This window comes from Stegostoma tigrinum, chromosome 49 (genome assembly GCF_030684315.1).
Source record: "Stegostoma tigrinum isolate sSteTig4 chromosome 49, sSteTig4.hap1, whole genome shotgun sequence".
Taxonomy (NCBI): Eukaryota; Metazoa; Chordata; class Chondrichthyes; order Orectolobiformes; family Stegostomatidae; genus Stegostoma; species Stegostoma tigrinum.
Window position 1 is genome coordinate 2181047 of NC_081402.1, and position 27294 is coordinate 2208340.

The window sequence follows — 27294 nt, forward strand, 5'->3', positions numbered from 1 at the left end:
CGTCAAACACACAACCATTAAAGTAATACAGGGAAATTGTCTTTTATAATCTGTCAGTGCCAATGAGCATCCTCCACACGAAGCCCACCTCAGTACTCGATTCCATTCCCCACCAATGGCCAATCCTACCGGATTTCCTGATTGCCGCAGGCCAACCTTTGTGAGTGATACACTAGATCACCCAGATCCCCCTGCACCGTCTCACCATTCAGATAATATACTTTGTAAACTTGCGGACAAAACACACAATTTTCCCCACACTGCCCACATCTTTGCCCACTCACTGAACCTTTTTCGGCCTCTTCGACACTCTCAGTCCCACTTACGTTTGTAAATTTAGCCCCCTCCCGTTCCCTCAGTCCCTTCACATCGGATTTTTTCTATAAATTGAAATAGGCTTGGCGAGGCGGGGGGGGGGGGGGGGTGCCGCTGATCAGTCTCCTGTTCCTGTGTAACAGGCTCGAGGGGAGGGTCCCCATGTCAGCTACACCCCCCCCACCCCCGCCAAGACTCTGCAATTCCCCAGATGTCTCCCCCGCTTCCTTTACAAAGCAACTGACACGAGACACCAATTCCATAGCCACAAGTGAATTTATTGAACAGTTGCCCCCCACCCCCACCAACACAATACCCAGGCAGCAGTCCTTATTTTAACATGTGGGTCTGGCACGGAATGCACCAGAAAAAAAACTGGGGGGGAGGCGGCCTTCAAGATGCTATCCTCGAGTAACAGCCACCGCACCCCCCCCCACCCCAAGCCCTTACAGTAGGGACGGGAAGCCATTGTCCCCAGGCTGCAGGCGGCTGAGTTCGGGCCCCTGGGGGCTGCGGCCGGGGCTCGGGGTGGTGCAGTATTTGGCTGGGGAGTGGATGAAGAGTTGAGCTTCCTCCTTTCGAATCCAGTGCAGCACCTTGGTAACTGTGCTGACGGCAGCAGCTTTGGTGACCAGGGGGCTGTAACAGGCATAGAGCTCGAACCTCCCCGTCACCTGGGGGGGGGTGGAGAGACAGAGACAGACACAGAGTCACAGGGGAGAAACTAACAAAACCAGGATTACAATCCACACCAATACACAACGTCCACCCCACCCCCACCAATGTCAGTGAGCTGTTTAACTGCAGGGAGTATCACAACCCTATCACATGCCAGGGACTGAGGCTGCCCGCTTCTCAGGCTTGAAGACTCGGTCCTTACCCCCCCACACGCCCACCCTACCAACGTCCTGAACTTTGTGCCTTTCTCGCGCCAGCCCACAGGAGACTGGGAGTGCTGCCACGAAGACAGCACGGCTGGGGAAGGACACACCGCGGGAGAGGTGTACCGAACCGTTTAGGGCCACGGGCTACTTCCTAGGGCCGCTTCGCCTGGAATTACACGGGGGGGGGGGGCTGGGCCTACCAATCTTTGAAGGACGACAGGACTGACAAAGTCTGGTCAGCCAGACGTACGTCAGCTTGGACTTCCTAAATGGAGGCACCGAGTTCAAGTCCAAGTGGAAACTGCATCCTTCAGTGACCCTCGGTGTCGGGAGTGTAGAAGTAGCCAACTTAGCGCAACATAGCAATCGAGAACGTGACTCCGAGTAGGCGCACAGAGGAAGAGTAGAGGTCAGTGACCATTTTTGCAGAAACAATGCAACTGAGTGGCAAGTCCGATCTCAGGACGATCTAGTCTGTACAGAAAGCGTAAGGTGTTTAGTTCCTCTTTCTGCGCATGTTTCTTTCTCTTGTTGCACCTTGAGAGTGTGGGCAACAAAATCAGGATAAACAGCAGGGCCTACTAGATGGCTTAAATAAGATAGTGTGGAAGAACGGGCAATGCGTTGCTGCTGCAGTGTGTGGGAGCTGCTGGACACCAAGACGATCCGGAGCAAACCGTAGTATCTGGTCCCCTCAGGCCGGGAAATTCACATTTTGGGTCTGCGATCGGGGACAGGACAGCTCGACCGCGGACGAGACGGGAACCCGGGGCTGTAAGCAAGGAGCCGGAGAAGCAGCGAGGTTCTGGGAAGCAGTGGGGATGAGGGAACTAAGCAGGCATAAGGAACCATTCGAGGTTGTGGGTGGGGGCGTTGTGAAGGAAATAGGGAGTGATGGAGGACGGATAGATCCCGCTCTCCTCAGGGGATAAGTGGATTCCAGAAGGCCACGTTGCCTCGAGAACACCTTGGAGTGGCAAAGGGAAAGACCCATATGTTAAAAGTCTGGCACAGGGTAGCTGCAAGGGAAGGAGCAAAATGCATGGCTCAGGGATGGGCACTGATGGAGTGGCTAATTGGGGGGGTGGGGGGGTGGGGCGTGGCCACTACAGAGGAGCTGTTTGGCTGCAACAGGCTTCACTTGTACCATACTGGGACTGGTGCGCCGCCGAATGGAATAGAATCATAGTATTTTATAGTAGAGAAAGGGGCCATTCAACCCATCATTTCTGTACTCTCAGATGTGCCACAGTCACTACCAGCTGGGAACCTTCCACTCCCTGGGTCCATGACTCCACTTATTCCACGTGACCGAGCTGAGCTACCATGGCTTAAATGGATTTCCCCCAAATACCTACCCCCGCGCATGGATTTGACTAATACAGGATAAGCAGGTTTGCTAATGGTTTCTGGCTAGAGGGAGCTGCACAGTGCAGAGCGGCCGACCCTCGCGTCCCAGCCTGAGCCTCACTGCTCTCCCAGCCGTACTCACCCAGGCAAGCAGGGTCTCTCGCTCCGCCACGTGGTAGACCAGCTTCAGGGGCCGCTTGGAGCTGTGGATCTTACTGTGTAAATACTGGTACAGGTCAAACAGGTGCTCCTTCTCCTGCTCTGTCATGTAAGGTGCCTCGATCTCAGGGCTGACCCACCAAAGGCCCCAGGAAAAAGAAAAGAAGGCACAGAGGATTACTGGCAGAATTCACCATAAATTGCGGACCATTCATCCCCTTGTGCCGAGGCCAGGACCAGGATTTACCGCAGCATCCTATGCTCATTCCCCAAACTCCCCTGCAGATATCACCGCCCCCCAACCCCCAACCTCGTGTATTTCTCAGAGTCGCTTCCTTCCAAAAGCTCCGACATAATCTGCTTCCACCTCCCCACAACCCCTTTCGGGCAGCACGGCCCACATCGTATCTCAAATATCAATCTCCTGCTCTGGTTCTCTACCCCGTTCCCCCTCCATCCGTTTCCCCCTCTGGTTCCATACCCCGTTCCCCCTCCATCCGTCTCCTCCTCTGGTTCCTTACCCGGTTCCCCCCTCCATCCGTCTCCCCCTCTGGTTCCTTACCCCGTTCCCCCTCCATCCGTCTCCCCCTCTGGTTCCATACCCCGTTCCCCCTCCATCCGTCTCCCCCTCTGGTTCCATACCCCGTTCCCCCTCCATCCGTCTCCCCCTCTGGTTCCATACCCCGTTCCCCCTCCATCCGTCTCCCTCTCTGGTTCCTTACCCGGTTCCCCCCTCCATCCGTCTCCCCCTCTGGTTCCTTACCCCGTTCCCCCTCCATCCGTCTCCCCCTCTGGTTCCATACCCCGTTCCCCCTCCATCCGTCTCCCCCTCTGGTTCCATACCCCGTTCCCCCTCCATCCGTCTCCCCCTCTGGTTCCATACCCCGTTCCCCCTCCATCCGTCTCCCCCTCTGGTTCTTTACCCCGTTCCCCCTCCATCCGTCTCCCCACTCCGGTTCCTTACCCCGTTCCCCCTCCATCCGTTCTCCCCACTCCGGTTCCTTACCCCGTTCCCCCTCCATCCGTCTCCCCCTCTGGTTCCTTACCCCGTTCCCCCCTCCAACCGTCTCCTCCTCTGGTTCCTTACCCCGTTCCCCCTCCATCCGTCTCCCCACTCCGGTTCCTTACCCCGTTCCCCCTCCATCCGTCTGCTGTTGTTTATATGGTGTACTGGGTGAGGGGTGTGTGGGGGAGGGTGGGGAAGGGGAGTCTGTTGTTTTCCTGGTGTACTGGGGGAGGGGGGTGTGTGTGTGTGGGGGAGGGGGGTGTGTGTGTGTGTGGGGGGAGGGGGGTGTGTGTGTGTGGGGAGGGGGGTGTGTGTGTGTGGGGAGGGGGGTGTGTGTGTGTGGGGAGGGTGTGTGTGTGTGTGGGGAGGGTGTGTGTGTGTGTGTGTGTGTGGGTGTGGGGAGGGGGGTGTGTGTGTGTGGGGAGGGGGGTGTGTGTGTGTGGGGAGGGGGGTGTGTGTGTGTGGGGAGGGGGTGTGTGTGTGTGGGGAGGGGGGTGTGTGTGTGTGGGGAGGGGGTGTGTGTGTGTGTGGGAGGGGGTGTGTGTGTGTGTGGGGAGGGGGTGTGTGTGTGTGTGTGGGGAGGGGGTGTGTGTGTGTGGGGAGGGGGGTGTGTGTGTGTGGGGAGGGGGTGTGTGTGTGTGTGGGGAGGGGGTGTGTGTGTGTGTGGGGAGGGGGTGTGTGTGTGTGTGTGTGTGTGTGTGTGTGTGTGTGTGTGTGTGTGTGTGTGTGTGTGTGTGTGTGTGTGTGTGGGGAGGGGGGTGTGTGTGTGTGGGGAGGGGGGTGTGTGTGTGTGGGGAGGGGGGTGTGTGTGTGTGGGGGAGCTGGGTGTGTGTGTGTGGGGGGAGCGGGGTGTGTGTGGGGGGGGGAGCGGGGTGTGTGTGGGGGGGTGGAGGCCAGTTGTTTACCTGGTGTACTGGGGGAGGAGGGTGTGTGTGTGGGGGGGAGGGGGGTGTCTGTGTGGGGAGCGGGGTGTGTGTGTGGGGGGGAGCGGGGTGTGTGTGTGTGGGGGAGGGTGTGTGTGTGTGGGGGGGGCATGGGGGGGGGCTGTTTACCTGGTGTACTGGGGGAGGGGGTTGTGTGTGGGGGGGCGCTGTTTACCTGGTGTACTGGGGGGAGGGGGGGTGTGTGTGTGGGGGTGGGGGGGCTGTTTACCTGGTGTACTGGGGGAGCTGCCGGTGGTTGTCTGGGATGTCCAGTGGCTTGTACATGAAGTGCCGGAGCTCAGAGAGGCCCAGCCTGGAGGCCCCGGCCCCGGCGGCTGCCCTCTGCGCGGCCTGGATGGCGGCCAGCAATCCCTGGGCCCTCAGGCCCTCCTCGATCCTCCTCTTGCAGGCAGCCACGCTGTAGAAGGCGGCCTGGTCGGTGGAGAGCAGCAGCAGGCAGACGCCGTGCGCAGGGTCCAGGTAGGAAACGTAGGCGTAGAAGTAGCTGTCTGGGTAAAGCCGCGGCAGGCAGACCGGGGTCCAGAGCTCTCCCGCCTGCGGGGGCGCCGACGAGCCTGCCAGCAGGTTGAAGAGGAGGTGCAGGTCGGTCCGGGTGCAGCCTCGTGTCCTCCAGGACCGCCCGTTCCTGGACCAGGCTGACCAGCCTGCCCGAGCCAGCAGGATGGAGAACACCAGGTTTGGGGTGACGGCTCGCAGCAGGAGGTAGCTCACGGCTTCGCGCAGGGAGGGAGCCAGGGGCAGGCACTGCACGGCGCCGAGCAGGAAGCCGGGGTCCGTGTCCAGGCGCCTCAGTAGGCTGTCCAGGATGCGCTCGGAGCCAGCCAGCAGGCGCCGCAGGTCGTAGTTCTTCTTGCGCTGGAAGATACGGGTGACGGTGGCCTGGGTCAGCAGGCTGATGATCTGGTAGTAGACGTAGCACAGCTCCCGGCGCAACTGTGCCGGCGACTGGGGGCTCCGGGAGACCGACACCAGCACCAGGGGGCCGTGCTGGCTAAACACCACCTTGTAGTCGTCTGAAAGGCAGAGGGGGGGGGTCACTACTGGGCGTGACAGACACGGGGAGGAGGGGGTGACGCCGGAGGGTCAGCCCCGGGGGAGGGGGGAGGGGAAAGAGGAGGGCTCGCCGCCGGAGGGTCAGCGCTGAGGTGGGGGGGGTTGGGGAGGGGAGAAGAGGAGTAGGGGCGCTGCCGGAGGGTCAGCGCCGAGGTGGGGGGATTGGGGAGGGGGGGGGAGGAGTAGGGGGCGCTGCCGAGGGTCAGCGCCGAGGTGGGGTGGGGAGGAGCTTCAGAGCTCTCCTGCTGGAAAGCCCCTGGCCAGACTGGAGCCAGCGTTACAACCTGACCATCCCGAGCGGGCTCCCAAATGCAATGGGAACATGGTCCTCTTGACCTGTCCCCCTGCCTCCCTCCAAAACACTGTCGCAACAAGCTTGCGATGTCCAGAGCTGAAATCTCCGGGCGGTTCGATAGCAAGGAGAGGCCCAGGTCAATAGAGGAAGTGGTCAAGTTAATCTGGTCACACAGTACAGTGACCAAGGCACCGAAACTGTCGCACAGCGCTGCTCAGGGGACCTCATCATCAAATCCTGGCCCCCCTCTCTTCCCAGTACAGAAAACACCAGGATAGAGAGATTGAGATAGAGGGACAGAGAGCCTCGAATATAACCCCTCGATCCCCCCCTTCCTGATTAAACATCTCTCTCTCTCAGCCTCGAATATAACCCCTCGATCCCCCCCCTTCCTGATTAAACATCTCTCTCTCTCAGCCTCGAATATAACCCCTCGATCCCCCCCCCTTCCTGATTAAACATCTCTCTCTCTCAGCCTCGAATATAACCCCTCGATCCCCCCCCTTCCTGATTAAACATCTCTCTCTCTCTCTCAGCCTCGAATATAACCCCTCGATCTCCCCTCTTCCTGATTAAACATCTCTCTCTCTCTCAGCCTCGAATATAACCCCTCGATCCCCCCCCTTCCTGATTAAACATCTCTCTCTCTCAGCATTGAATATAACCTCTGGATCCCCCCACTTCCTGATTTAAAATCTCAGTCTCGACTGACCCAGCCCCGACAGCCCTCTGCAGTGAAGAATTGCACAGATTCACTCCCCTTGGAGGGAAGGAATTCCTTCCGATCTCTTGTCTTCAATGCGTGACCACACCTCCCCCTTAATCTGAGATGATGCCCCCTCAGATCCTAGATTCTCCCACACAAAGGGTAGAATCAGGGAGAGTTGGGGCGGGAGGGGGGGGGGGGGTGGGCGGGGGAGGTGACTGAAAAATTGTCCTCGACCTGCAGCAAACATTATTCAGAAACATTCCCGAACCCCCTCGATCAGATTCCAGTCTGTAACTCCCTCCCCGAGGTGGGGGGGGGGGTATCTGTTATTCTGTATATAAACCCCCCCGAACCCCCTCGATCAGATTCCAGTCTGTAACTCCCTCCCCGGAGGGGGCGGGTATCTGTTATTCCCTGTATACCACCCTATTGTGCCAGGGTTAGTGTGGGGCCTCTCCTACCTGACTGGATGGAGCGAATGGTGTTATCTCCGTCCTGTACGAACGAGACCAGGGCCATCATGACCCCCATGGTGGAGGAGAGAGCCTCCTCATTGCCATAGCGGGAGTAGATAGGCTTTCCTGCCTCACTCAGGACGAAGACATGCTTGCGGTGGGCTCGCCAGGCCTCGGCAGTAACGTCCTCGCTCCGGGGGCAGGGGGCCCGGCCCGGACTCCCTGCTCCGCCGCTCCCCAGCAGGGCGGGCTGTGCCGGGAAATTGGCCGGATCTTCTGCCGCATTCCCGGTCGAGCTGGTGTCAGAGAGCTCCTTCTCGCTGTCCTCCTCCTCGTCCAGGAGGGTCACCGGGAGCGCGACCCCCTGCCAGCTGCGGCCAGCCCCGTCGGCGCCCGGGGTTGGGGGATCCTCACCTGCGGAAGGTGGGGTGGGAGGGAGACAGAGAAACAGCTCACTTTCAATCCGGGAACCGTACACCATTCAGCCCCTCCTCCACCAGCCTGCTACACTGAGACAGCAGGCCATTCAGCCCCTCCTCCTCCAGCCTGCTACACTGAGACAGGAGGCCATTCAGCCCCTCCTCCTCCAGCCTGCTACACAGAGACAGGAGGCCATTCAGCTCCTCCAGCCTGCTACACAGAGACAGGAGGCCATTCAGCCCCTCCTCCTCCAGCCTGCTACACTGAGCCAGGAGACCATTCAGCCCCTCCTGCACCAGCCTGCTACACAGAGCCAGGAGGCCATTCAGCCCCTCCTGCACCAGCCTGCTACACAGAGACAGGAGGCCATTCAGCCCCTCCTCCACCAGCCTGCTACACAGAGACAGGAGGCCATTCTGCTCCTCCAGCCTGCTACACTGAGCCAGGAGGCCATTCAGCCCCTCCTCCTCCAGCCTGCTACACTGAGCCAGGAGGCCATTTAGCCCCTCCTCCACCAGCCTGCTACACAGAGACAGGAAGCCATTCAGCTCCTCCAGCCTGCTACACTGAGCCAGGAGGCCATTCAGCCCCTCCTCCTCCAGCCTGCTACACTGAGCCAGGAGGCCATTCAGCCCCTCCTCCACCAGCCTGCTACACAGAGACAGGAGGCCATTCTGCTCCTCCAGCCTGCTACACTGAGCCAGGAGGCCATTCAGCCCCTCCTCCTCCAGCCTGCTACACTGAGCCAGGAGGCCATTTAGCCCCTCCTCCTCCAGGTTGCTACACAGAGACAGGAGGCCATTCAGCCCCTCCTCCTCCAGCCTGCTACACAGAGACAGGAGGCCATTCAGCCCACCTCTTCCTCAAGCCTGTTACACAGAGACAGGAGGCCATTCTTCCTTCAGCCTGTTACACAGAGACAGGAGGCCATTCAGCCCACCTCTTCCTCCAGCCTGTTACGCTGAGACAGGAGGCCTTTCAGCCCACCTCCTCTTCCAGCCTGTTATATAGGAACAGGAGGCCATTTAGCCCCTCTGAACCCTCAAGCCTGCTACACAGGACCATGAGACCATTTGTCCCCTCCCCCTCGGGGGTGGGTGGTGGTGGAAGAGGTGTGACAGAGCTGGGGCCATGCTTTGCACACGGGGAGATCGCGGCACAGTGAGAGCTGTTACCTGGAGACACAGCCTGCTCATCCCCTCCCATCATCACCTCCTCTCCGAGCGGCAAAGGGCTGACTCGCTCCACGCTCATCCTGTGACCCCTTGCAGTGGGTCAAGCTGGGTCACGGCTGGCAGCATCCCAACGCCAGGCTGTGGGGCTGGAACGAAGAAGTAGGCCATCAGGGACGAGACCCTGCACTCTCAGATATCACCCACCCACACCCACGCTTCCCTGCCAACTCAGACACTATCTGGGGCTTAGCTCCCGCGCCATCCTGCGTTGTCGGAGGGTCCGAGGCGGACAATGTTTGGGGCCCAGGGCACGACCCTGAGGAACTCCTGCAGAAATGTCCTGGAGCTGAGATGACTGACCTCGATCAACCACAACCATCTTCCTATGTGCCAGCTATGACCCCAACCAGCAGAGAGTTTGCCCCGCCACCCCGATGCCACACTCGGTCGAATGCAGCCTTGACCTCAAACTCAAGGACTCAGCACTTCTTTCTGTCCACGTTTGAACAAGGCTGGAATGAGGTCAGGAGCTGGGCAGTCACCGAGCAAGTTACTGTTTGATAGCGCTGTTAGTGAGACCTTCCATCACCTTAGTGGTGATTGAGAGGAGACCATTGGGGCGGTAATCGGCCGGGTTGGATATGTCCTGCTTTTTGTTTACAGGGCTTACTTGGGCAATTTTCCAGGTAGATGCCAGTGTTGTAACCGGACTGGAACAGCTCGGCTATGGGACCGGCAAGTTCTGGAGCACAAGTCTTCAGTACTACTGCAGGAATGTCGTCAGGGCCCATGGCCTTTACAGTATCCAGTGTCTCCAACTGTTTCTTGATATCAAATTGGCTGGAGACCGGGATACCCAGGCACATTGCAAGGGGCCGGGTTTGGGGGGGGGGGGGGGGGGGGGGGGTGAGCGCACATAAAATACCACAGTCGCTGGAATTCTGAAATGGACAGAGGATGCTGGAGAAACTCAGCAGGTCTGACAGCATCTGTCGACACACACAGACTCACAATTTTGAGTCCGCTCCTGGGATTGATGCAGAGGTCTCTCCCTGGTGTCCAAGCCCCCTTTAAGTCGTCATTGGACAAGCATATGGACGTACATGGAATAGTGTAGGTTAGATGGGCTTGAGGTCGGTATGACAGGTCGGCACAACTTCGAGGGCCGGAGGGCCTGTACTGTGCTGTAATGTTCTATGTTCTATGTGTATCCCTGCAAACACACCAGAGCCTGCAACACGTCGGGGGGGAGGCTACAGGCAAACTGGCCATTGCCCTTCCCCTGCCAACAAGGAGACTTTTACATGCACAGCAAGCTCCCGCATGCTACAGTTTGAAGACCCGACTGGTCAGTCTGGTCTTTCTTTGGAAAGCAACATCGGTGGTGTACACAGAGCCCCAGTCACACGTATTCGCTGTTACCACCCTCGGAGACAGACAGCACCCTGACCAAAACCGTGACGTGAGACAGTGCTCTGCTACACTCCTACAAGTTTATCGGCCAATTCAGCCCATCAAGTCTGCTCCCCCATTCAGTAAGATCATGACTGAGTTGATCACCACCCTCAAATCTGCTCTCCCGCCATTTCCCCATAACTCCTCGATTCCCCCTTCCTGCTTAAACATCTCTCTCTCTCAGCCTCAAATATAACCCCTCGATCCCCCCCCTTCCTGATTAAACATCTCTCTCTCTCAGCATTGAATATAACCCCTCGATCCCCCCCACTTCCTGATTAAACATCTCAGCCTCGAGCGACACAGCACCGACAGCCCTCTGCGGTGAGGAATTGCACAGACTCACTCCCCTTGGAGGGAGGAAAGTCCTCCCCATCTCTGCCCTCAATGGGCGACCCACCCACGTCCCCACCTTACTCTGAGAACGATGCCCGCTCTGGTCCTAGACTCTCCCACACAAAGCGTGGAAACGATCCCTCCGTATCTCCCCTGTCAGGCTCTCCCCCTCCCCACCCTGGCAGCCTTTTCTGTTTCAATAAGATCACCCCCTCACTCACCTAAACTCCACCTGACGTACTCAACCTCTCCCTCAGGAGGCAGCCCCTCCATCCCCCGGATTGGCCAATGAGCCTCCTCTCAACTGCAGTCTGTCTTTACTCAGACAATTGGGGCCCAGAACCGTTCACAGTAAACCAGCTGTGGTCTGGCTCTTTGCTTCGTACAGTTTTAGCACGAAACCCCTAAGTTTGTACTCTATTCCCTTAGAGAGACAAATCGATAGTCAGCCTGAACTTAGATGTTAGTTTTTTTTTGGAGATTTGTGCACGAGGACTCGCAAATCCCTCTGTTCCAAAGCTTTCCACATTTAAATAATATTCAACTCCTCTGTTCTTCCTGCTTAGGGTGCATTCCCCACCCGTCTCTGTAGTGCAGCAGCTGCTCGGTTACTGGCCCAGTGCAAATGGAAATTTGCTCTCAACTTTTGCTTTAACCTGTGGTTCTGGTTGTGCAGACTGCCCTCAGCACTCAAGCCTCCCCCCCCCCCACCACCCGCCCCACTATTTTTGGGCGCGCCTGCCTGCATCTCGGAAGCAACGAGGCGCAGGTCAAAGGACTGACGTGGCGGGTTTTTAAAAATAGGTGAGGTGAGACGAAGCGACAGGGGACGCGGGCCTGGTCTCTATCTCCCCCGCCGAGACGGGCAGGCTGGTGGTGAGGTGCAATGCGATCACCGTCTGCACTTTGGGGCCGAACAGGCTCTGCTAGGCGCACAGGAGGAGAAAGAAACATACAAGCTGCTCGGTTATTTATAACTGCGACCGCATCAGTTTACAGACTTGGGAGAATGTGGCTGGTGGAGGGGCGATATTACCAGGAGGCAGTCCTTGTTGGTGGTGGGAGCAGACAGGTCAGACCCCGGCAGACGTTGGGATACAAATCCTGAGGGATGCTGGAGAAACTCAGCAGGGCTGGCAGTCCCCTGGATGGAGGGGTGAGGGGGATTGTGGATGTGGAGGAGAGAAATGGACTTGTCTCGGGCCTGGTATCACTGTTAGACTGCCTCACCCTCACTGCACATGCACAATGACTCTCAACCTCACCTTGTACACACAAGCAAGGACTCATTCCAACATCACGTGCACACGCACGCCCCCATCCTCCTCCCACCCTGATACGCAGACAGATGCACCGCTCTCCCGTGTATAGAGATACACACGCATGGCCACCATATACGCACCTCATCCCCCCTCATGCACACTTCCCCACATCCACGTGTGCAGTCACAACACACACACACACACTCCATATATATGCAATCCCCCTATACATGACCACCCCCCAATGTACACACAGGTCCTATACACAGGTCAGTCCCGTACGCAGCCCCAAATACACAGGTCGGTCCCGTATGCAGCCCCAGTACACACGCACATTCCACATACAACTCCAAACACACCCACCCTCCATATACACGACAGTCCCATTCACTGCCCCAAATACACCCGCCCACCCCGCCTCCATACACACCCGCCACCCCCCCCGCCTCCATACACACCCGCCACCCCCCCCGCCTCCATACACACCCGCCACCCCGCCTCCATATACACGCTGGTCCCATTCACTGCCCCAAATACACGCCCCTCCCCCCCCCCAAATACACGCCCCTCCCCCCCCCAAATACACGCCCCTCCCCCCCCAAATACACGCCCCTCCCCCCCCAAATACACGCCCCTCCCCCCCAGTACACGCCCCTCCCCCCCCAAATACACGCCCCTCCCCCCCAGTACACGCCCCTCCCCCCCAGTACACGCCCCTCCCCCCCCCAAATACACGCCCCTCCCCCCCCCCAAATACACGCCCCTCCCCCCCCCCCCCAAATACACGCCCCTCCCCCCCCAAATACACGCCCCTCTCCCCCCAAATACACGCCCCTCCCCCCCCCAAATACACGCCCCTCCCCCCCCAAATACACGCCCCTCCCCCCCCCAAATACACGCCCCTCCCCCCCCCAAATACACGCCCCTCCCCCCCCCCCAAATACACGCCCCTCCCCCCCCCCAAATACACGCCCCTCCCCCCCCCCAAATACACGCCCCTCCCCCCCCCCAAATACACGCCCCACCCCCCTAAATACACGCCGGTCCCATACACAACCCCAAATACACCCCACCCCCAACGTACGTCCTACATACGCCCCGTACACACCCCATAATTACATACCCTGACACAGAGGCAGAGGCAGAGGCAGAGGCTCCCCTCCCAACCTCACACCTTCCCTGTTCCCTCCGCTCACCTCCCGGCCTCCCCCAGTGTCAGCTTCTGGGACCCGGTATCAGGGGGAGCCCCCACTTCTCCCCCTGTCCCTGGGGCCTGATCCCTGTTTCTCTCACCTTCCGCTGCCGGCCCTGACTGACGTTGACGCCGACCAATCCGAGCGGCCGCCTCCTCCGCACCTCTCCACCCTGCCCCGCCTCCTTCGCCGGGTTTCTCCAATCCGAACCCGACCAGGCGCCGTCTCCGCCTTCGAATGGCTGCCCCGTCACCCAATCAGCGGGAAACGCTCACGTCGGAACCAATGGCAGCTCCAGTGGTTGAGGAAGCCTACTCGGATTGGTCAAGCGCTCACAGCCATTTAGACTGCTACCCGCCCCCTTCACGCATCGAACCAATGGGAGGGCGGGTCAGAAAAAAGACGTGACATTTAACCATTCAGCAGTCAGGCTTGTTGTCCGCCTTCCCCCATCTTAGGCCAATGGAAGACAAAGATTCTCCAAAGGACACACCATTTCACCAATAAAAAGGCAGCATGGAAATCCCGCCTCCATCTCTGACCAATAGTGGGTACCCAATTACTGATGGACGCGGCTCCTAACCAATCGAAGGGTGGAGATTCTATCCTCCCCGTCCCGCCCCTCCGTCGACCCACACGATGGGCGCGGCTTCCCTCCAACAGCCGCCGGGCTTATGTCACGCCCCTTCCAAATCGAGCCACTGGGGTGAGGGCCTGCGCTCTGACGGACGTGGATTCCGACCAGTAGGCGCTGGCGTGGGCGGAGCCGCGCCCTGGAGGTGTGTCAAGGAGACCCCGATGGGCAGGGGCTTCGGTCCAATCAGGTGCCGTGCCCGCGGGGGGCGGGAGAGCGAGAGAGATCGCAGTTAGAGAGAGAGAGTTCAAACTGCAAATACGGAGTTATCAGAGAGAGAGAGAAAAAGGGGGAAAGTAGTCATTGTGAGGGTAAAATTAGTCAAACAGACAGAGGGGGGCAAAGAAGTGAAAGAGAGAGAGAGAGAAAAAAGGGGGGGAAGTGAGAAAGAGAAAACAGTGAAGGGGGAAGAGAAAGAGGAGAAAAAAGTGAAGGAAAGAGAAAGAAAAAAGTGAGGTGGAGAGAGAGAAAACAGTGAAGGAGAGAGAGAAAATAGTCAAGGAGGAAGAGAAAGAGGAGAAAAAGGTGAAGGAAATAGAAAGAAAAAAAAACAGTGAGAGAAGAAGAGAGAGAAAATAGTCAAGGAGGAAGAGAAAGAGGAGAAAAAGGTGAAGGAAATAGAAAGAAAAAAGTGAGGTGGAGAGAGAGAAAACAGTAAAGGAGAGAGAGAAAATAGTCAAGGAGGAAGAGAAAGAGGAGAAGAAGGTGAAGGAAATAGAAAGAAAAAACCTTGAGAGAAGAAGAGAGAGAAAATAGTCAAGGAGGAAGAGAAAGAGGAGAAGAAAGTGAAGGAAAGACGTGGGGGGGACGAAGAGGGAGAAAATAGTGAGGCATAGAAAGGAAAAGTAGTGAAGGAAGGAAGAGATGGGGAAAAAGTGAAGGAAAGAGAGAGAGAGAGAGAAATTAGAGAAGTAGAGAAAGGTGGAAAAGAGGGAGAAAATAGTGGGTCGGAGAAAGGGAAAGTCGTGAAGGAGGGAGAAAATTGTGAATGTGGAAGAGATGGAAAAAAAGTGAAGGGGAGAGAGAGAGAGAGAAAATATTGAAGTGGAGAGAAGGGTAGAAAGCGAAAGAGAGAAGGAAACAAGTGAAAGACAGAGATAAGATAGTGACAGAAAAAGAGAGGAAAAATGGTGAGACAGAGAGTGGGGCGAAAGTGAGTGAAAGAGAGAAAGTAGTGAAGGGAAAAGAGTCAGGGAGAGAAAACAGTGAAGGAGAGAGAGTTTAAATTGGAAATAGATAATAGAGTTGTCAGAGAGGCAGAGGAATATAAAGTGGAAATATATAAAGTAGAGTTATCAGAGAGAAAATAGTGAATAAGAGAAAGTTAATAGTAAAAGGGAGAAAGCGTGCATTGGGAAATATGTAAGTATAGAGTTATCACACAGAGGGAGAGGAAGAGAAAATAGTGAGGGAGACGGTTTAAACTGGAAATAGACTGTACGAGTGAACACAGACAGACAGAGAGAGAGAGAAGAGAATGGTGTAGAAAAAAGTGAGGAGGGAGCAAATAGTGTGACATTGTGAGGAAGTAGTGAGAAAATTAAATAGATAGAGAGACAGTGTCGGTGAAAACAGAGAGGCAGAATGGAGTGTGATTGAAAGCAGCGAGAGAGAAAACCGATTTTGAATAGAGTTGGAGAAACTGAGAAGTCAAGCAGACAGTGGGTCAACAGTGCGCGTGAGAGAGAATCGAGGGAGAGGTAACGGTGAGGGAGTGGCCTGGAGAGAGAGAGAGAGAGAGAGATAGAGAGAATCGTTGTGGAGGGAGTGTTGGGCAGGAAGGACAGAGAGTAGCTTGAGGGAGATGGTCTGGAGATAACGGATTATTCAGAGCGAGAGAGAGAGAGAGAGAGAGAAGATCTTGGGAGAATGAGAGGACCCAGGGCTGTGTGAGTGTCGGATAAAGTTGGGCAGCAGTCAGAGGCCAGAGAGCGGTTGCAGTGCGGGCTGCGAGACGGGGTGAGGTGGAGCGCCGTGACCCATGGAGGAGATACTGAGAGGGTTCCTGCAGCACCTCGCTGAGCTGGAGAAGGCGGATGGAGACGAGAGCGGATTCAGCAAGGAATTCAGTGTAAGCCTGGGCCGCGGTACCGCTGGCAGGGTGTGGGTCCCAGCTCGCTCGCTGGATGGTGTCGGGTTCGGAATGGTCTCTGCTACCCCCCCCCCACCCCCAACCCCACCCCCACCTCACCTCACTAGCTCTGGGGAGGTGCGGGAGAAACCCGTGGTGATCATCTGTGAGTAAGGTAATAGGTGGAAGGGCTGAGTGGCCTGCGTCAGTGAGTCTGCACATCCTGGTCGATCGGATCTCAGTGAGCAAGGGTCACAGCTCCCCAGGCAGAATGTACAATGACCTCTGCCCCTCCCACTCCCTTTCCCAACACTCCTAGCCCCCCAGCATTTTCTCGTACACCTACAGGGGTCAGCCCTTGCTCAGCTCCCTCAGCCATGGTGAAGATGGCAAAACTGGACTAAGAGCCTGTAAACTGCAGCTCTAGTCATTACTTCAGCTGTTAAACATGGCAATTTGTGTGTGTGTGTGTGTGTATACGTGCATGTGTGCGCATGCGCCACTTGTCTATGTGTGTGTGTGTGTCTCCCTGTGAGAGTGTGTATGTGTGGATGCATGTCTCCGTGTCTGTGTGTGTGCACATGCATGTGACTGCCTGTCTATCTTTCATATCAGTCTCTGACTGTCTGTCCGACTGTGTGTCTGAGTGACAGCGTGACTATCTGACTGTGTCTGTGCTGTCTGACTGTGCCTGGCTGTATTTGTGTGTGTGCGACTGTGTGTCTGTGTCTGTCTGACTGTGTGTCCATATGTCTGTGTGACTGTCGGTGTCCTGTCTGTCTGCCTCGGTTGCTAGCTGTGTCTGTGTGAGTTTGTATGGCTGTTTGATAATGTGTGTCTGTGTGACTTTCTGACTGACCGTGTGTCTGCCTGACTGTGTGTATCTGTGTGACTTGCTAACTATGTGTGTCTGTGAGAGAGACTGCGCGACTCTGACTGTGTGTGTGTGTGAGAGAGAGTGTGTGTGTGTGTGTGTGTGTGTGTGTGTGTGTGTGTGTGTGAGAGAGAGAGCGACAGTCTGTGTGACTCTGTGACTGTGTATGAGAGAGAGAGACTGCGTGACTCTGTGATTGTGTGTGCGCGCGCGCACCTGTGTGTGTGTGTGTGTGTGTGAGAGAGAGAGACTGCGTGACTGTGTGCGCGCGAGAGACTGTCTGCGCGACTGTGACTGTGCGCGTGCGAGAGACCATCTGCACGACTGTGACTGTGCGCGCGCGAGAGACCGTCTGCGCGACTGTGACTGTATGTGAGCGCGAGAGACTCCGCGACTGTGTGTGTATGTGAGAGACTGTCTGCGCGGCTCTGTGACTGTGTGTGTGAGTGTGTCTGTGTGTGCGTGCGCGCGAGAGAGAGACTGTGTAACTGTGACTGCGTGTGTGAGAGAGAGACTGTCTGTGCCACTGTGACTGTGTGTGTGTGAGAGAGAGACTGTCTTCGCAGCTCTGTGACTGTGTGTGTGTATGTGAGAGACTGCGCGGCTCTGTGACTGTGTGTTTGAGTGTGTCTGTGTGTGCGTGCGCGAGAGAGAGAATGTGTAACTGTGACTGTGTGTATGAGAGACTGTCTGTGCCACTGTGACCGTGTGCGCGTGAGAGAGAGACTGTCTGTGCCACTGTGCCACTGTGACTGTGTATGCGTGCGCGCGAGAGACTGTCTGTGCCACTGTGACTGTGTGTGCGCGCAAGAGAGACTGTCTGCACGTAGCTGTGAAGTGTGTGTGTGCGCAAGAGACTGTCTGCACGGCTCTGTGACTGTGTGTGTGTCTCTGTGTGTCCGTGCGCGAGAGACTGTCTGTGCCACTGTGACGGTGTGTGTGAGAGAGAGAGAGAGACTGCCTGTGTGACTGTGTCTGTGTGAGAGAGAGAGAGACTGTCTGTGCCACTGTGACTGTGTGAGAGAGAGACTGTCTGTGCCACTGTGACTGTGTGTGTGTGAGAGAGACTGCGCGGCTCTGTGACTGTGTGTGTGTATGTGAGAGACTGCACGGCTCTGCGATTGTGTGTGTGTTTCGGTGTGTGCGTGCGCGAGAGAGAGACTATGTAACTGTGACTGTGTGTTTGAGAGAGAGACTGTCTGTGCTAGTGTGACTGCGTGTGTGAGAGAGAGAGACTGTCTGTGTAACTGTGGCTGTGTGTGTGTGTGAGAGAGAGCGACAGTCTGTGTGACTGTGTATGAGAGAGAGAGACTGCGTGACTCTAACTGTGTGTGTGTGAGAGAGACTGTGTGACTCTGTGATTGTGTGTGTGTGTGTGCGTGAGAGAGAGAAAGAGAGAGAGACTGCGTGTCTGTGCGCGCGCGAGACACTGTCTGCGCGACGGTGACTGTGCGCGCACGAGAGACTGTGCGACGGTGACTGTGCGCGCGCGAGAGACTGTCTGCGCGACGGTGACTGCGCGCGCGAGAGACTGACGGCGCGACTGACTGTCTGCACCACTGTGCGCGCGCGACTGTCTGTCTGCACCACTGTGCGCGCGCGACTGTCTGTCTGCACCACTGTGCGCGCGCGACTGTCTGTCTGCACCACTGTGCGCGCGCGACTGTCTGTCTGCACCACTGTGCGCGCGCGACTGTCTGTCTGCACCACTGTGCGCGCGCGACTGTCTGTCTGCACCACTGTGCGCGCGCGACTGTCTGTCTGCACCACTGTGCGCGCGCGACTGTCTGTCTGCACCACTGTGCGCGCGCGACTGTCTGTCTGCACCACTGTGCGCGCGCGACTGTCTGTCTGCACCACTGTGCGCGCGCGACTGTCTGTCTGCACCACTGTGCGCGCGCGACTGTCTGTCTGCACCACCGTGACTGTGCGCGCGTGAGACACTGTCTGCGCGACTGACTGCACCACTGCGCGCACGCGAGAGACTGTGTGCGCGCGTGAGACACTGTCTGCGCGACTGTCTGCACCACTGCGCGCGCGCGAGAGACTGTCTGCGCCACCGTGACCGTGCGCGCGCGAGAGACTGTCTGCGCCACCGTGACCGTGGGCGCGCGAGAGAGAGACTGTCTGCGCCACCGTGACCGTGGGCGCGCGAGAGAGAGACTGTCTGCGCCACCGTGACCGTGGGCGCGCGAGAGAGAGACTGTCTGCGCCACCGTGACCGTGGGCGCGCGAGAGAGAGACTGTCTGCGCCACCGTGACCGTGGGCGCGCGAGAGAGAGACTGTCTGCGCCACCGTGACCGTGGGCGCGCGAGAGAGAGACTGTCTGCGCCACCGTGACCGTGGGCGCGCGAGAGAGAGACTGTCTGCGCCACCGTGACCGTGGGCGCGCGAGAGAGAGACTGTCTGCGCCACCGTGACCGTGGGCGCGCGAGAGAGAGACTGTCTGCGCCACCGTGACCGTGGGCGCGCGAGAGAGAGACTGTCTGCGCCACCGTGACCGTGGGCGAGCGAGAGAGAGACTGTCTGCGCCACCGTGACCGTGGGCGCGCGAGAGAGAGACTGTCTGCGCCACCGTGACCGTGGGCGCGCGAGAGAGAGACTGTCTGCGCCACCGTGACCGTGGGCGCGCGAGAGAGAGACTGTCTGCGCCACCGTGACCGTGGGCGCGCGAGAGAGAGACTGTCTGCGCCACCGTGACCGTGGGCGCGCGAGAGAGAGACTGTCTGCGCCACCGTGACCGTGGGCGCGCGAGAGAGAGACTGTCTGCGCCACCGTGACCGTGGGCGCGCGAGAGAGAGACTGTCTGCGCCACCGTGACCGTGGGCGCGCGAGAGAGAGACTGTCTGCGCCACCGTGACCGTGGGCGCGCGAGAGAGAGACTGTCTGCGCCACCGTGACCGTGGGCGCGCGAGAGAGAGACTGTCTGCGCCACCGTGACCGTGGGCGCGCGAGAGAGAGACTGTCTGCGCCACCGTGACCGTGGGCGCGCGAGAGAGAGACTGTCTGCGCCACCGTGACCGTGGGCGCGCGAGAGAGAGACTGTCTGCGCCACCGTGACCGTGGGCGCGCGAGAGAGAGACTGTCTGCGCCACCGTGACCGTGGGCGCGCGAGAGAGAGACTGTCTGCGCCACCGTGACCGTGCGCGCGTGAGAGACTGCGCGACTGTGACCGTGCGCGCGAGCGACAGACTGTCTGCGCGACTGTGACCGTGCGCGAGCGAGAGACTGTCTGCGCGACTGTCACTGTGCGCGCGAGAGAGACTGCGCGACTGTGACTGTGCGCGAGCGAGAGACTGTCTGCGCGACTGTGACTGTGCGCGCGCGCGGGAGACTGTCTGCGCGACTGTGACTGTGCGCGCGCGCGGGAGACTGTCTGCGCGACTGTGACTGTGCGCGCGCGCGGGAGACTGTCTGCGCGACTGTGACTGTGCGCGCGCGCGGGAGACTGACTGCGCGACTGTGACTGTGCGCGCGCGCGGGAGACTGTCTGCGCGACTGTGACTGTGCGCGCGCGAGAGAGACTGTCTGCGCGACTGTGACTGTGCGCGCGCGAGAGAGACTGTCTGCGCGACTGTGACTGTGCGCGCGCGAGAGACTGTCTGCGCGACTGTGACTGTGCGCGCGCGCGAGAGACTGTCTGCGCGACTGTGACTGTGCGCGCGCGCGCGAGAGACTGCGCGACTGTGACTGTGCGCGCGCGAGAGAGACTGTCTGCGCGACTGTGACTGCGCGCGCGAGAGAGACTGTCTGCGCGACTGTGACTGCGCGCGCGAGAGAGACTGTCTGCGCGACTGTGACTGCGCGCGCGCGAGAGACTGTCTGCGCGACTGTGACTGCGCGCGCGCGAGAGACTGTCTGCGCGACTGTGACTGCGCGCGCGCGAGAGACTGTCTGCGCGACTGACTGCGCGCGCGCGAGAGACTGTCTGCGCGACTGTGACTGTGCGCGCGCGAGAGACTGCGCGACTGTGCGCGCGCGAGAGACTGCGCGACGGTGACCGTGCGCGCGCGAGAGACTGCGCGACGGTGACCGTGCGCGCGCGAGAGACTGCGCGACGGTGACCGTGCGCGCGCGAGAGACTGCGCGACGGTGACCGTGCGCGCGCGAGAGACTGCGCGACGGTGACCGTGCGCGCGCGAGAGACTGCGCGACGGTGACCGTGCGCGCGCGAGAGACTGCGCGACGGTGACCGTGCGCGCGCGAGAGACTGTCTGCGCGACTGTGACTGCGCGCGCGCGAGAGACTGTCTGCGCGACTGACTGCGCGCGCGCGAGAGACTGTCTGCGCGACTGTGACTGTGCGCGCGCGAGAGACTGCGCGACTGTGCGCGCGCGAGAGACTGCGCGACGGTGACCGTGCGCGCGCGAGAGACTGCGCGACGGTGACCGTGCGCGCGTGAGAGACTGCGCGACGGTGACCGCGCGCGCGCGAGAGACTGTCTGCGCGACTGTGACTGCGCGCGCGCGAGAGACTGTCTGCGCGACTGTGACTGCGCGCGCGCGAGAGACTGTCTGCGCGACTGACTGCGCGCGCGCGAGAGACTGTCTGCGCGACTGACTGCGCGCGCGCGAGAGACTGTCTGCGCGACTGTGACTGTGCGCGCGCGAGAGACTGCGCGACTGTGCGCGCGCGAGAGACTGCGCGACGGTGACCGTGCGCGCGCGAGAGACTGCGCGACGGTGACCGTGCGCGCGCGAGAGACTGCGCGACGGTGACCGTGCGCGCGCGAGAGACTGCGCGACGGTGACCGTGCGCGCGCGAGAGACTGCGCGACGGTGACCGTGCGCGCGCGAGAGACTGCGCGACGGTGACCGTGCGCGCGCGAGAGACTGCGCGACGGTGACCGTGCGCGCGCGAGAGACTGCGCGACGGTGACCGTGCGCGCGCGAGAGACTGCGCGACGGTGACCGTGCGCGCGCGAGAGACTGCGCGACGGTGACCGTGCGCGCGCGAGAGACTGCGCGACGGTGACCGTGCGCGCGCGAGAGACTGCGCGACGGTGACCGTGCGCGCGCGAGAGACTGCGCGACGGTGACCGTGCGCGCGCGAGAGACTGCGCGACGGTGACCGTGCGCGCGCGAGAGACCGTCTGCACCACTGTGACCGTGCGCGCGCGAGAGAGAGAGAGACTGTACCACTGTGACCGTGCGCGCGAGAGAGAGAGAGAGACTGTACCACTGTGACCGTGTGTGAGAGAGAGAGAGAGAGAGAGACTGTCTGTGCCACTGTGACCGTGTGTGAGAGAGAGAGAGAGAGAGAGACTGTCTGTGCCACTGTGACCGTGTGTGAGAGAGAGAGAGAGAGAGAGACTGTCTGTGCCACTGTGACCGTGTGTGAGAGAGACTGTCTGCGCGTAACTGTGAAGTGTGTGTGTGTGTGCGAAAGACTGTCTGCGCCACTCTGCGACTGTGTGAGTGCGTATGAGAAACTTTCTGTGCGACTCTGTGACTGTGTGTGTGTGTGTGTGTGTGTGTGTGTGTGTGTGTGTGTGTGTGTGTGTGTGTGAGAGAGAGAGAGAGAGACTGGCTGCGTGACTCTTTGACTGTGTGTGTGTGTGTGTGTGTGTGTGTGTCTGTATGTGTGTGCGCGAGAGAGACTGTGCAACTGTGACTGTGTGTGCGTGCGTGAGAGAGACTGTGTAACTGTGACCATGTGTGTGAGAGAGACTGTCTGTGCCACTGTCACCGTGTGTATGAGAGAGACTGTCTGTGCCACTGTGACCGTGTGTGTCAGAGAGAGAGAGTCTGTTTGTACCACTGTGACCATTTGTGTGAGAGAGAGAGAGAGACTGTCTGTGCCACTGTGACTGTGCGTGTGTGACAGAGAGACTGTCTGTGTCACTGTGACTGTGCGTGTGTGAGAGAGAGATTGTCTGTGTCACTGTGACTGTGCGTGTGTGAGAGAGAGAGACTGTCTGTGTCACTGTGACTGTGCGTGTGTGAGAGAGAGATTGTCTGTGTCACTGTGACTGTGCGTGTGTGACAGAGAGACTGTCTGTGCCACTGTGACTGTGCGTGTGTGAGAGAGAGAGACTGTCTGTGCCACTGTGACTGTGCGTGTGTGACAGAGAGACTGTCTGTGCCACTGTGACTGTGCGTGTGTGAGAGAGAGAGACTGTCTGTGCCACTGTGACTGTGCGTGTGTGACAGAGAGACTGTCTGTGCCACTGTGACTGTGCGTGTGTGACAGAGAGACTGTCTGTGCCACTGTGACTGTGCGTGTGTGAGAGAGAGAGACTGTCTGTGTCACTGTGACTGTGCGTGTGTGAGAGAGAGAGACTGTCTGTGCCACTGTGACTGTGCGTGTGTGAGAGGGAGACTGCCTGTGCCACTGTGACTGTGCGTGTGTGACAGAGAGACTGTCTGTGCCACTGTGACTGTGCGTGTGTGACAGAGAGACTGTCTGTGCCACTGTGACTGTGCGTGTGTGAGAGAGAGAGACTGTCTGTGTCACTGTGACTGTGCGTGTGTGAGAGGGAGACTGTCTGTGCCACTGTGACTGTGCGTGTGTGAGAGAGAGAGAGAGACTGCCTGTGCCACTGTGACTGTGCGTGTGTGAGAGAGAGAGACTGTCTGTGCCACTGTGACTGTGCGTGTGTGAGAGGGAGAGAGAGACTGCCTGTGCCACTGTGACTGTGCGTGTGTGAGAGAGAGAGACTGCCTGTGCCACTGTGACTGTGCGTGTGTGAGAGAGAGAGACTGTCTGTGTCACTGTGACTGTGCGTGTGTGAGAGGGAGACTATCTGTGCCACTGTGACTGTGCGTGTGTGAGAGAGAGAGAGAGACTGCCTGTGCCACTGTGACTGTGCGTGTGTGAGAGAGAGAGACTGTCTGTGCCACTGTGACTGTGCGTGTGTGAGAGGGAGAGAGAGACTGCCTGTGCCACTGTGACTGTGCGTGTGTGAGAGAGAGAGAGAGACTGTCTGTGTCACTGTGACTGTGCGTGTGTGAGAGAGAGAGACTGCCTGTGCCACTGTGACTGTGCGTGTGTGAGAGAGAGAGAGAGACTGTCTGTGCCACTGTGACTGTGCGTGTGTGAGAGAGAGAGAGAGACTGCCTGTGCCACTGTGACTGTGCGTGTGTGAGAGAGAGAGACTGCCTGTGCCACTGTGACTGTGCGTGTGTGAGAGAGAGAGAGAGACTGTCTGTGTCACTGTGACTGTGCGTGTGTGAGAGAGAGAGACTGCCTGTGCCACTGTGACTGTGCGTGTGTGAGAGAGAGAGAGAGACTGTCTGTGTCACTGTGACTGTGCGTGTGTGAGAGAGAGAGAGAGACTGCCTGTGCCACTGTGACTGTGCGTGTGTGAGAGAGAGAGAGAGACTGTCTGTGTCACTGTGACTGTGCGTGTGTGAGAGAGAGAGACTGCCTGTGCCACTGTGACTGTGCGTGTGTGAGAGAGAGAGAGAGACTGTCTGTGTCACTGTGACTGTGCGTGTGTGAGAGAGAGAGACTGCCTGTGCCACTGTGACTGTGCGTGTGTGAGAGGGAGACTGCCTGTGTCACTGTGACTGTGCGTGTGTGAGAGAGAGAGAGAGACTGTCTGTGTCACTGTGACTGTGCGTGTGTGAGAGAGAGATTGTCTGTGTCACTGTGACTGTGCGTGTGTGAGAGAGAGAGACTGTCTGTGTCACTGTGACTGTGCGTGTGTGAGAGAGAGATTGTCTGTGTCACTGTGACTGTGCGTGTGTGACAGAGAGACTGTCTGTGTCACTGTGACTGTGCGTGTGTGAGAGAGAGACTGCCTGTGCCACTGTGACTGTGCGTGTGTGAGAGAGAGAGACTGTCTGTGCCACTGTGACTGTGCGTGTGTGACAGAGAGACTGTCTGTGCCACTGTGACTGTGCGTGTGTGAGAGGGAGACTGTCTGTGTCACTGTGACTGTGCGTGTGTGAGAGAGAGACTGTCTGTGTCACTGTGACTGTGCGTGTGTGAGAGAGAGAGATTGTCTGTGCCACTGTGACTGTGCGTGTGTGACAGAGAGACTGTCTGTGCCACTGTGACTGTGCGTGTGTGAGAGAGAGAGAGAGACTGTCTGTGCCACTGTGACTGTGACTGTGTGAGAGGGAGACTGCCTGTGCCACTGTGACTGTGCGTGTGTGAGAGAGAGAGAGAGACTGTCTGTGCCACTGTGACTGTGCGTGTGTGAGAGAGAGAGACTGTCTGTGCCACTGTGACTGTGCGTGTGTGAGAGAGAGAGAGAGACTGTCTGTGCCACTGTGACTGTGCGTGTGTGAGAGAGAGAGACTGTCTGTGCCACTGTGACTGTGCGTGTGTGAGAGGGAGAGAGAGACTGTCTGTGCCACTGTGACTGTGCGTGTGTGAGAGAGAGAGACTGTCTGTGCCACTGTGACTGTGCGTGTGTGAGAGAGAGAGACTGTCTGTGCCACTGTGACTGTGCGTGTGTGAGAGAGAGAGAGAGACTGCCTGTGCCACTGTGACTGTGCGTGTGTGAGAGAGAGAGAGAGACTGTCTGTGTCACTGTGACTGTGCGTGTGTGAGAGAGAGAGACTGCCTGTGCCACTGTGACTGTGCGTGTGTGAGAGAGAGAGACTGTCTGTGTCACTGTGACTGTGCGTGTGTGTGAGAGAGAGACTGCCTGTGCCACTGTGACTGTGCGTGTGTGAGAGGGAGACTGCCTGTGTCACTGTGACTGTGCGTGTGTGAGAGAGAGAGAGAGACTGTCTGTGTCACTGTGACTGTGCGTGTGTGAGAGAGAGATTGTCTGTGTCACTGTGACTGTGCGTGTGTGAGAGAGAGAGACTGTCTGTGTCACTGTGACTGTGCGTGTGTGAGAGAGAGATTGTCTGTGTCACTGTGACTGTGCGTGTGTGACAGAGAGACTGTCTGTGTCACTGTGACTGTGCGTGTGTGAGAGAGAGACTGCCTGTGCCACTGTGACTGTGCGTGTGTGAGAGAGAGAGACTGTCTGTGCCACTGTGACTGTGCGTGTGTGACAGAGAGACTGTCTGTGCCACTGTGACTGTGCGTGTGTGAGAGGGAGACTGTCTGTGTCACTGTGACTGTGCGTGTGTGAGAGAGAGACTGTCTGTGTCACTGTGACTGTGCGTGTGTGAGAGAGAGAGATTGTCTGTGCCACTGTGACTGTGCGTGTGTGACAGAGAGACTGTCTGTGTCACTGTGACTGTGCGTGTGTGAGAGGGAGACTGCCTGTGCCACTGTGACTGTGCGTGTGTGAGAGAGAGAGACTGTCTGTGCCACTGTGACTGTGCGTGTGTGAGAGAGAGAGAGAGACTGTCTGTGCCACTGTGACTGTGCGTGTGTGAGAGAGAGAGACTGCCTGTGCCACTGTGACTGTGCGTGTGTGAGAGAGAGAGACTGTCTGTGCCACTGTGACTGTGCGTGTGTGAGAGGGAGAGAGAGACTGTCTGTGCCACTGTGACTGTGCGTGTGTGAGAGAGAGAGACTGTCTGTGCCACTGTGACTGTGCGTGTGTGAGAGAGAGAGAGAGACTGCCTTCACGGCTCTGTGACTGTGTGTGTGTATGTGAGAGACTGTCTGTGCCACTGTGACTGTGCGTGTGTGAGAGAGAGACTGCCTGTGCCACTGTGACTGTGCGTGTGTGAGAGAGAGAGAGAGACTGCCTTCACGGCTCTGTGACTGTGTGTGTGTATGTGAGAGACTGCGCGGCTCTGTGACTTTGTGTGTGTGTGTGTGTGTGTCTGTGTCTGTGTCTCTGTGTGTGCGTGCATGAGAGAGAGACTGTGTAACTGTGACTGTGTGTGTGTGAGAGAGAGACTGTCTGTGCCACTGTGACGGTGTGTGTTTGAGAGAGAGAGAGACTCTGTGCCACTGTGACTGTGTGTGTGAGAGAGAGACTGTCTGTGCCACTCTGCGACTGTGTGAGTGCGTATGAGAAACTGTCTGTGTGACTGTGTGTGTGTGTGTGTGTGTGTGTGTGAGAGAGAGAGAGACTGGCTGCATGACTCTGTGACTGTGTGTGTGTGTGTGTGTGTGTGTGTGTGTGTATGAGAGACTGTATGTGTGACTCTGTATGTGTGTGTGTATGAGAGAGAGAGAAGGACTGTCTACACGACTGTGACTGTGCGTTTGAGAGAGAAACTGTCTGCGCGACTTAGACTGTGTGCGTGCATGAGAGAGGCCATCTGCGTGGCTCTGCGACCCTGTGCGTGCGTGAGAGAGGCTGCGACCCTGTGCGTGCGTGAGAGAGGCTGCAACTGTGCGTGCGACTGTGCGACTCAGCGACTGTGCGCATGCATGAGAGAGACTGCCTGCATGACTCTGTCTGTGTGTGCGTGAGATTGTTTGCGTGACTGTGTGAGAGATAAACTGTCTGCGTGACTCTACAACTGTGTGCGTGCATGAGAGAGGCTGTCTACGCGACTCTGCGACTGTGTGCGTGCGTGAGAGGGACTGTGCGACTGTGTGCGTGAATGAGAGATTGTCTGTGCAACTCTGATTCTGTGTGTGTGTGAGAGACTGTCCGCGCAACACTGCAACTGTGTGTGTGCGTGTGAGAGACTGTCTGCATGGCTCTGTGTGTACATGAGACTGTTTGCGTGACTCTGTGACTGTGTGTGTCAGAAACTGTCTGCATGACTCTGTGACTGTGTGTGTGTGTGTGTGTGTGTGTGTGTCTGTCTGTCTGTCTGCGTGACTATGTGTGTGAGAGAGAGAGAGAAAGACTGTCTGTGTGACTATGTGAGAGAGAGACTGCGTGA

At 58.1% G+C, this 27294-nt stretch overlaps 2 protein-coding genes across 4 annotated transcripts in view; one reads left to right on the forward strand and one right to left on the reverse strand.

Moving 5' to 3' along the window:
* Positions 1-572: 572 nt before the first annotated feature.
* On the reverse strand, positions 573-12967 carry LOC125449974 (vacuolar fusion protein MON1 homolog B-like). The gene is given in 8 exon segments (XM_059643185.1): positions 573-989; positions 2692-2839; positions 4867-5193; positions 5195-5312; positions 5315-5671; positions 7177-7584; positions 8766-8911; positions 12942-12967. Coding segments are annotated over 7 exon segments (1665 nt in total). The 5' UTR covers positions 8845-8911; positions 12942-12967; the 3' UTR covers positions 573-761.
* Positions 12968-13856: 889 nt separating this feature from the next.
* Positions 13857-27294, forward strand: part of ptpn18 (protein tyrosine phosphatase non-receptor type 18) — a 48143-nt gene continuing 34705 nt past the window's right edge. For 2 of the 3 annotated variants that reach the window (XM_048526061.2, XM_048526060.2), the window contains exon 1: positions 13857-15716. In XM_048526061.2, the coding sequence (XP_048382018.1) occupies positions 15627-15716 (90 nt within the window). In that variant the 5' untranslated portion in view covers positions 13857-15626. The remainder of the gene's footprint in view (positions 15717-27294) is intronic. The other variant, XM_048526059.2, reaches the window with a different exon arrangement.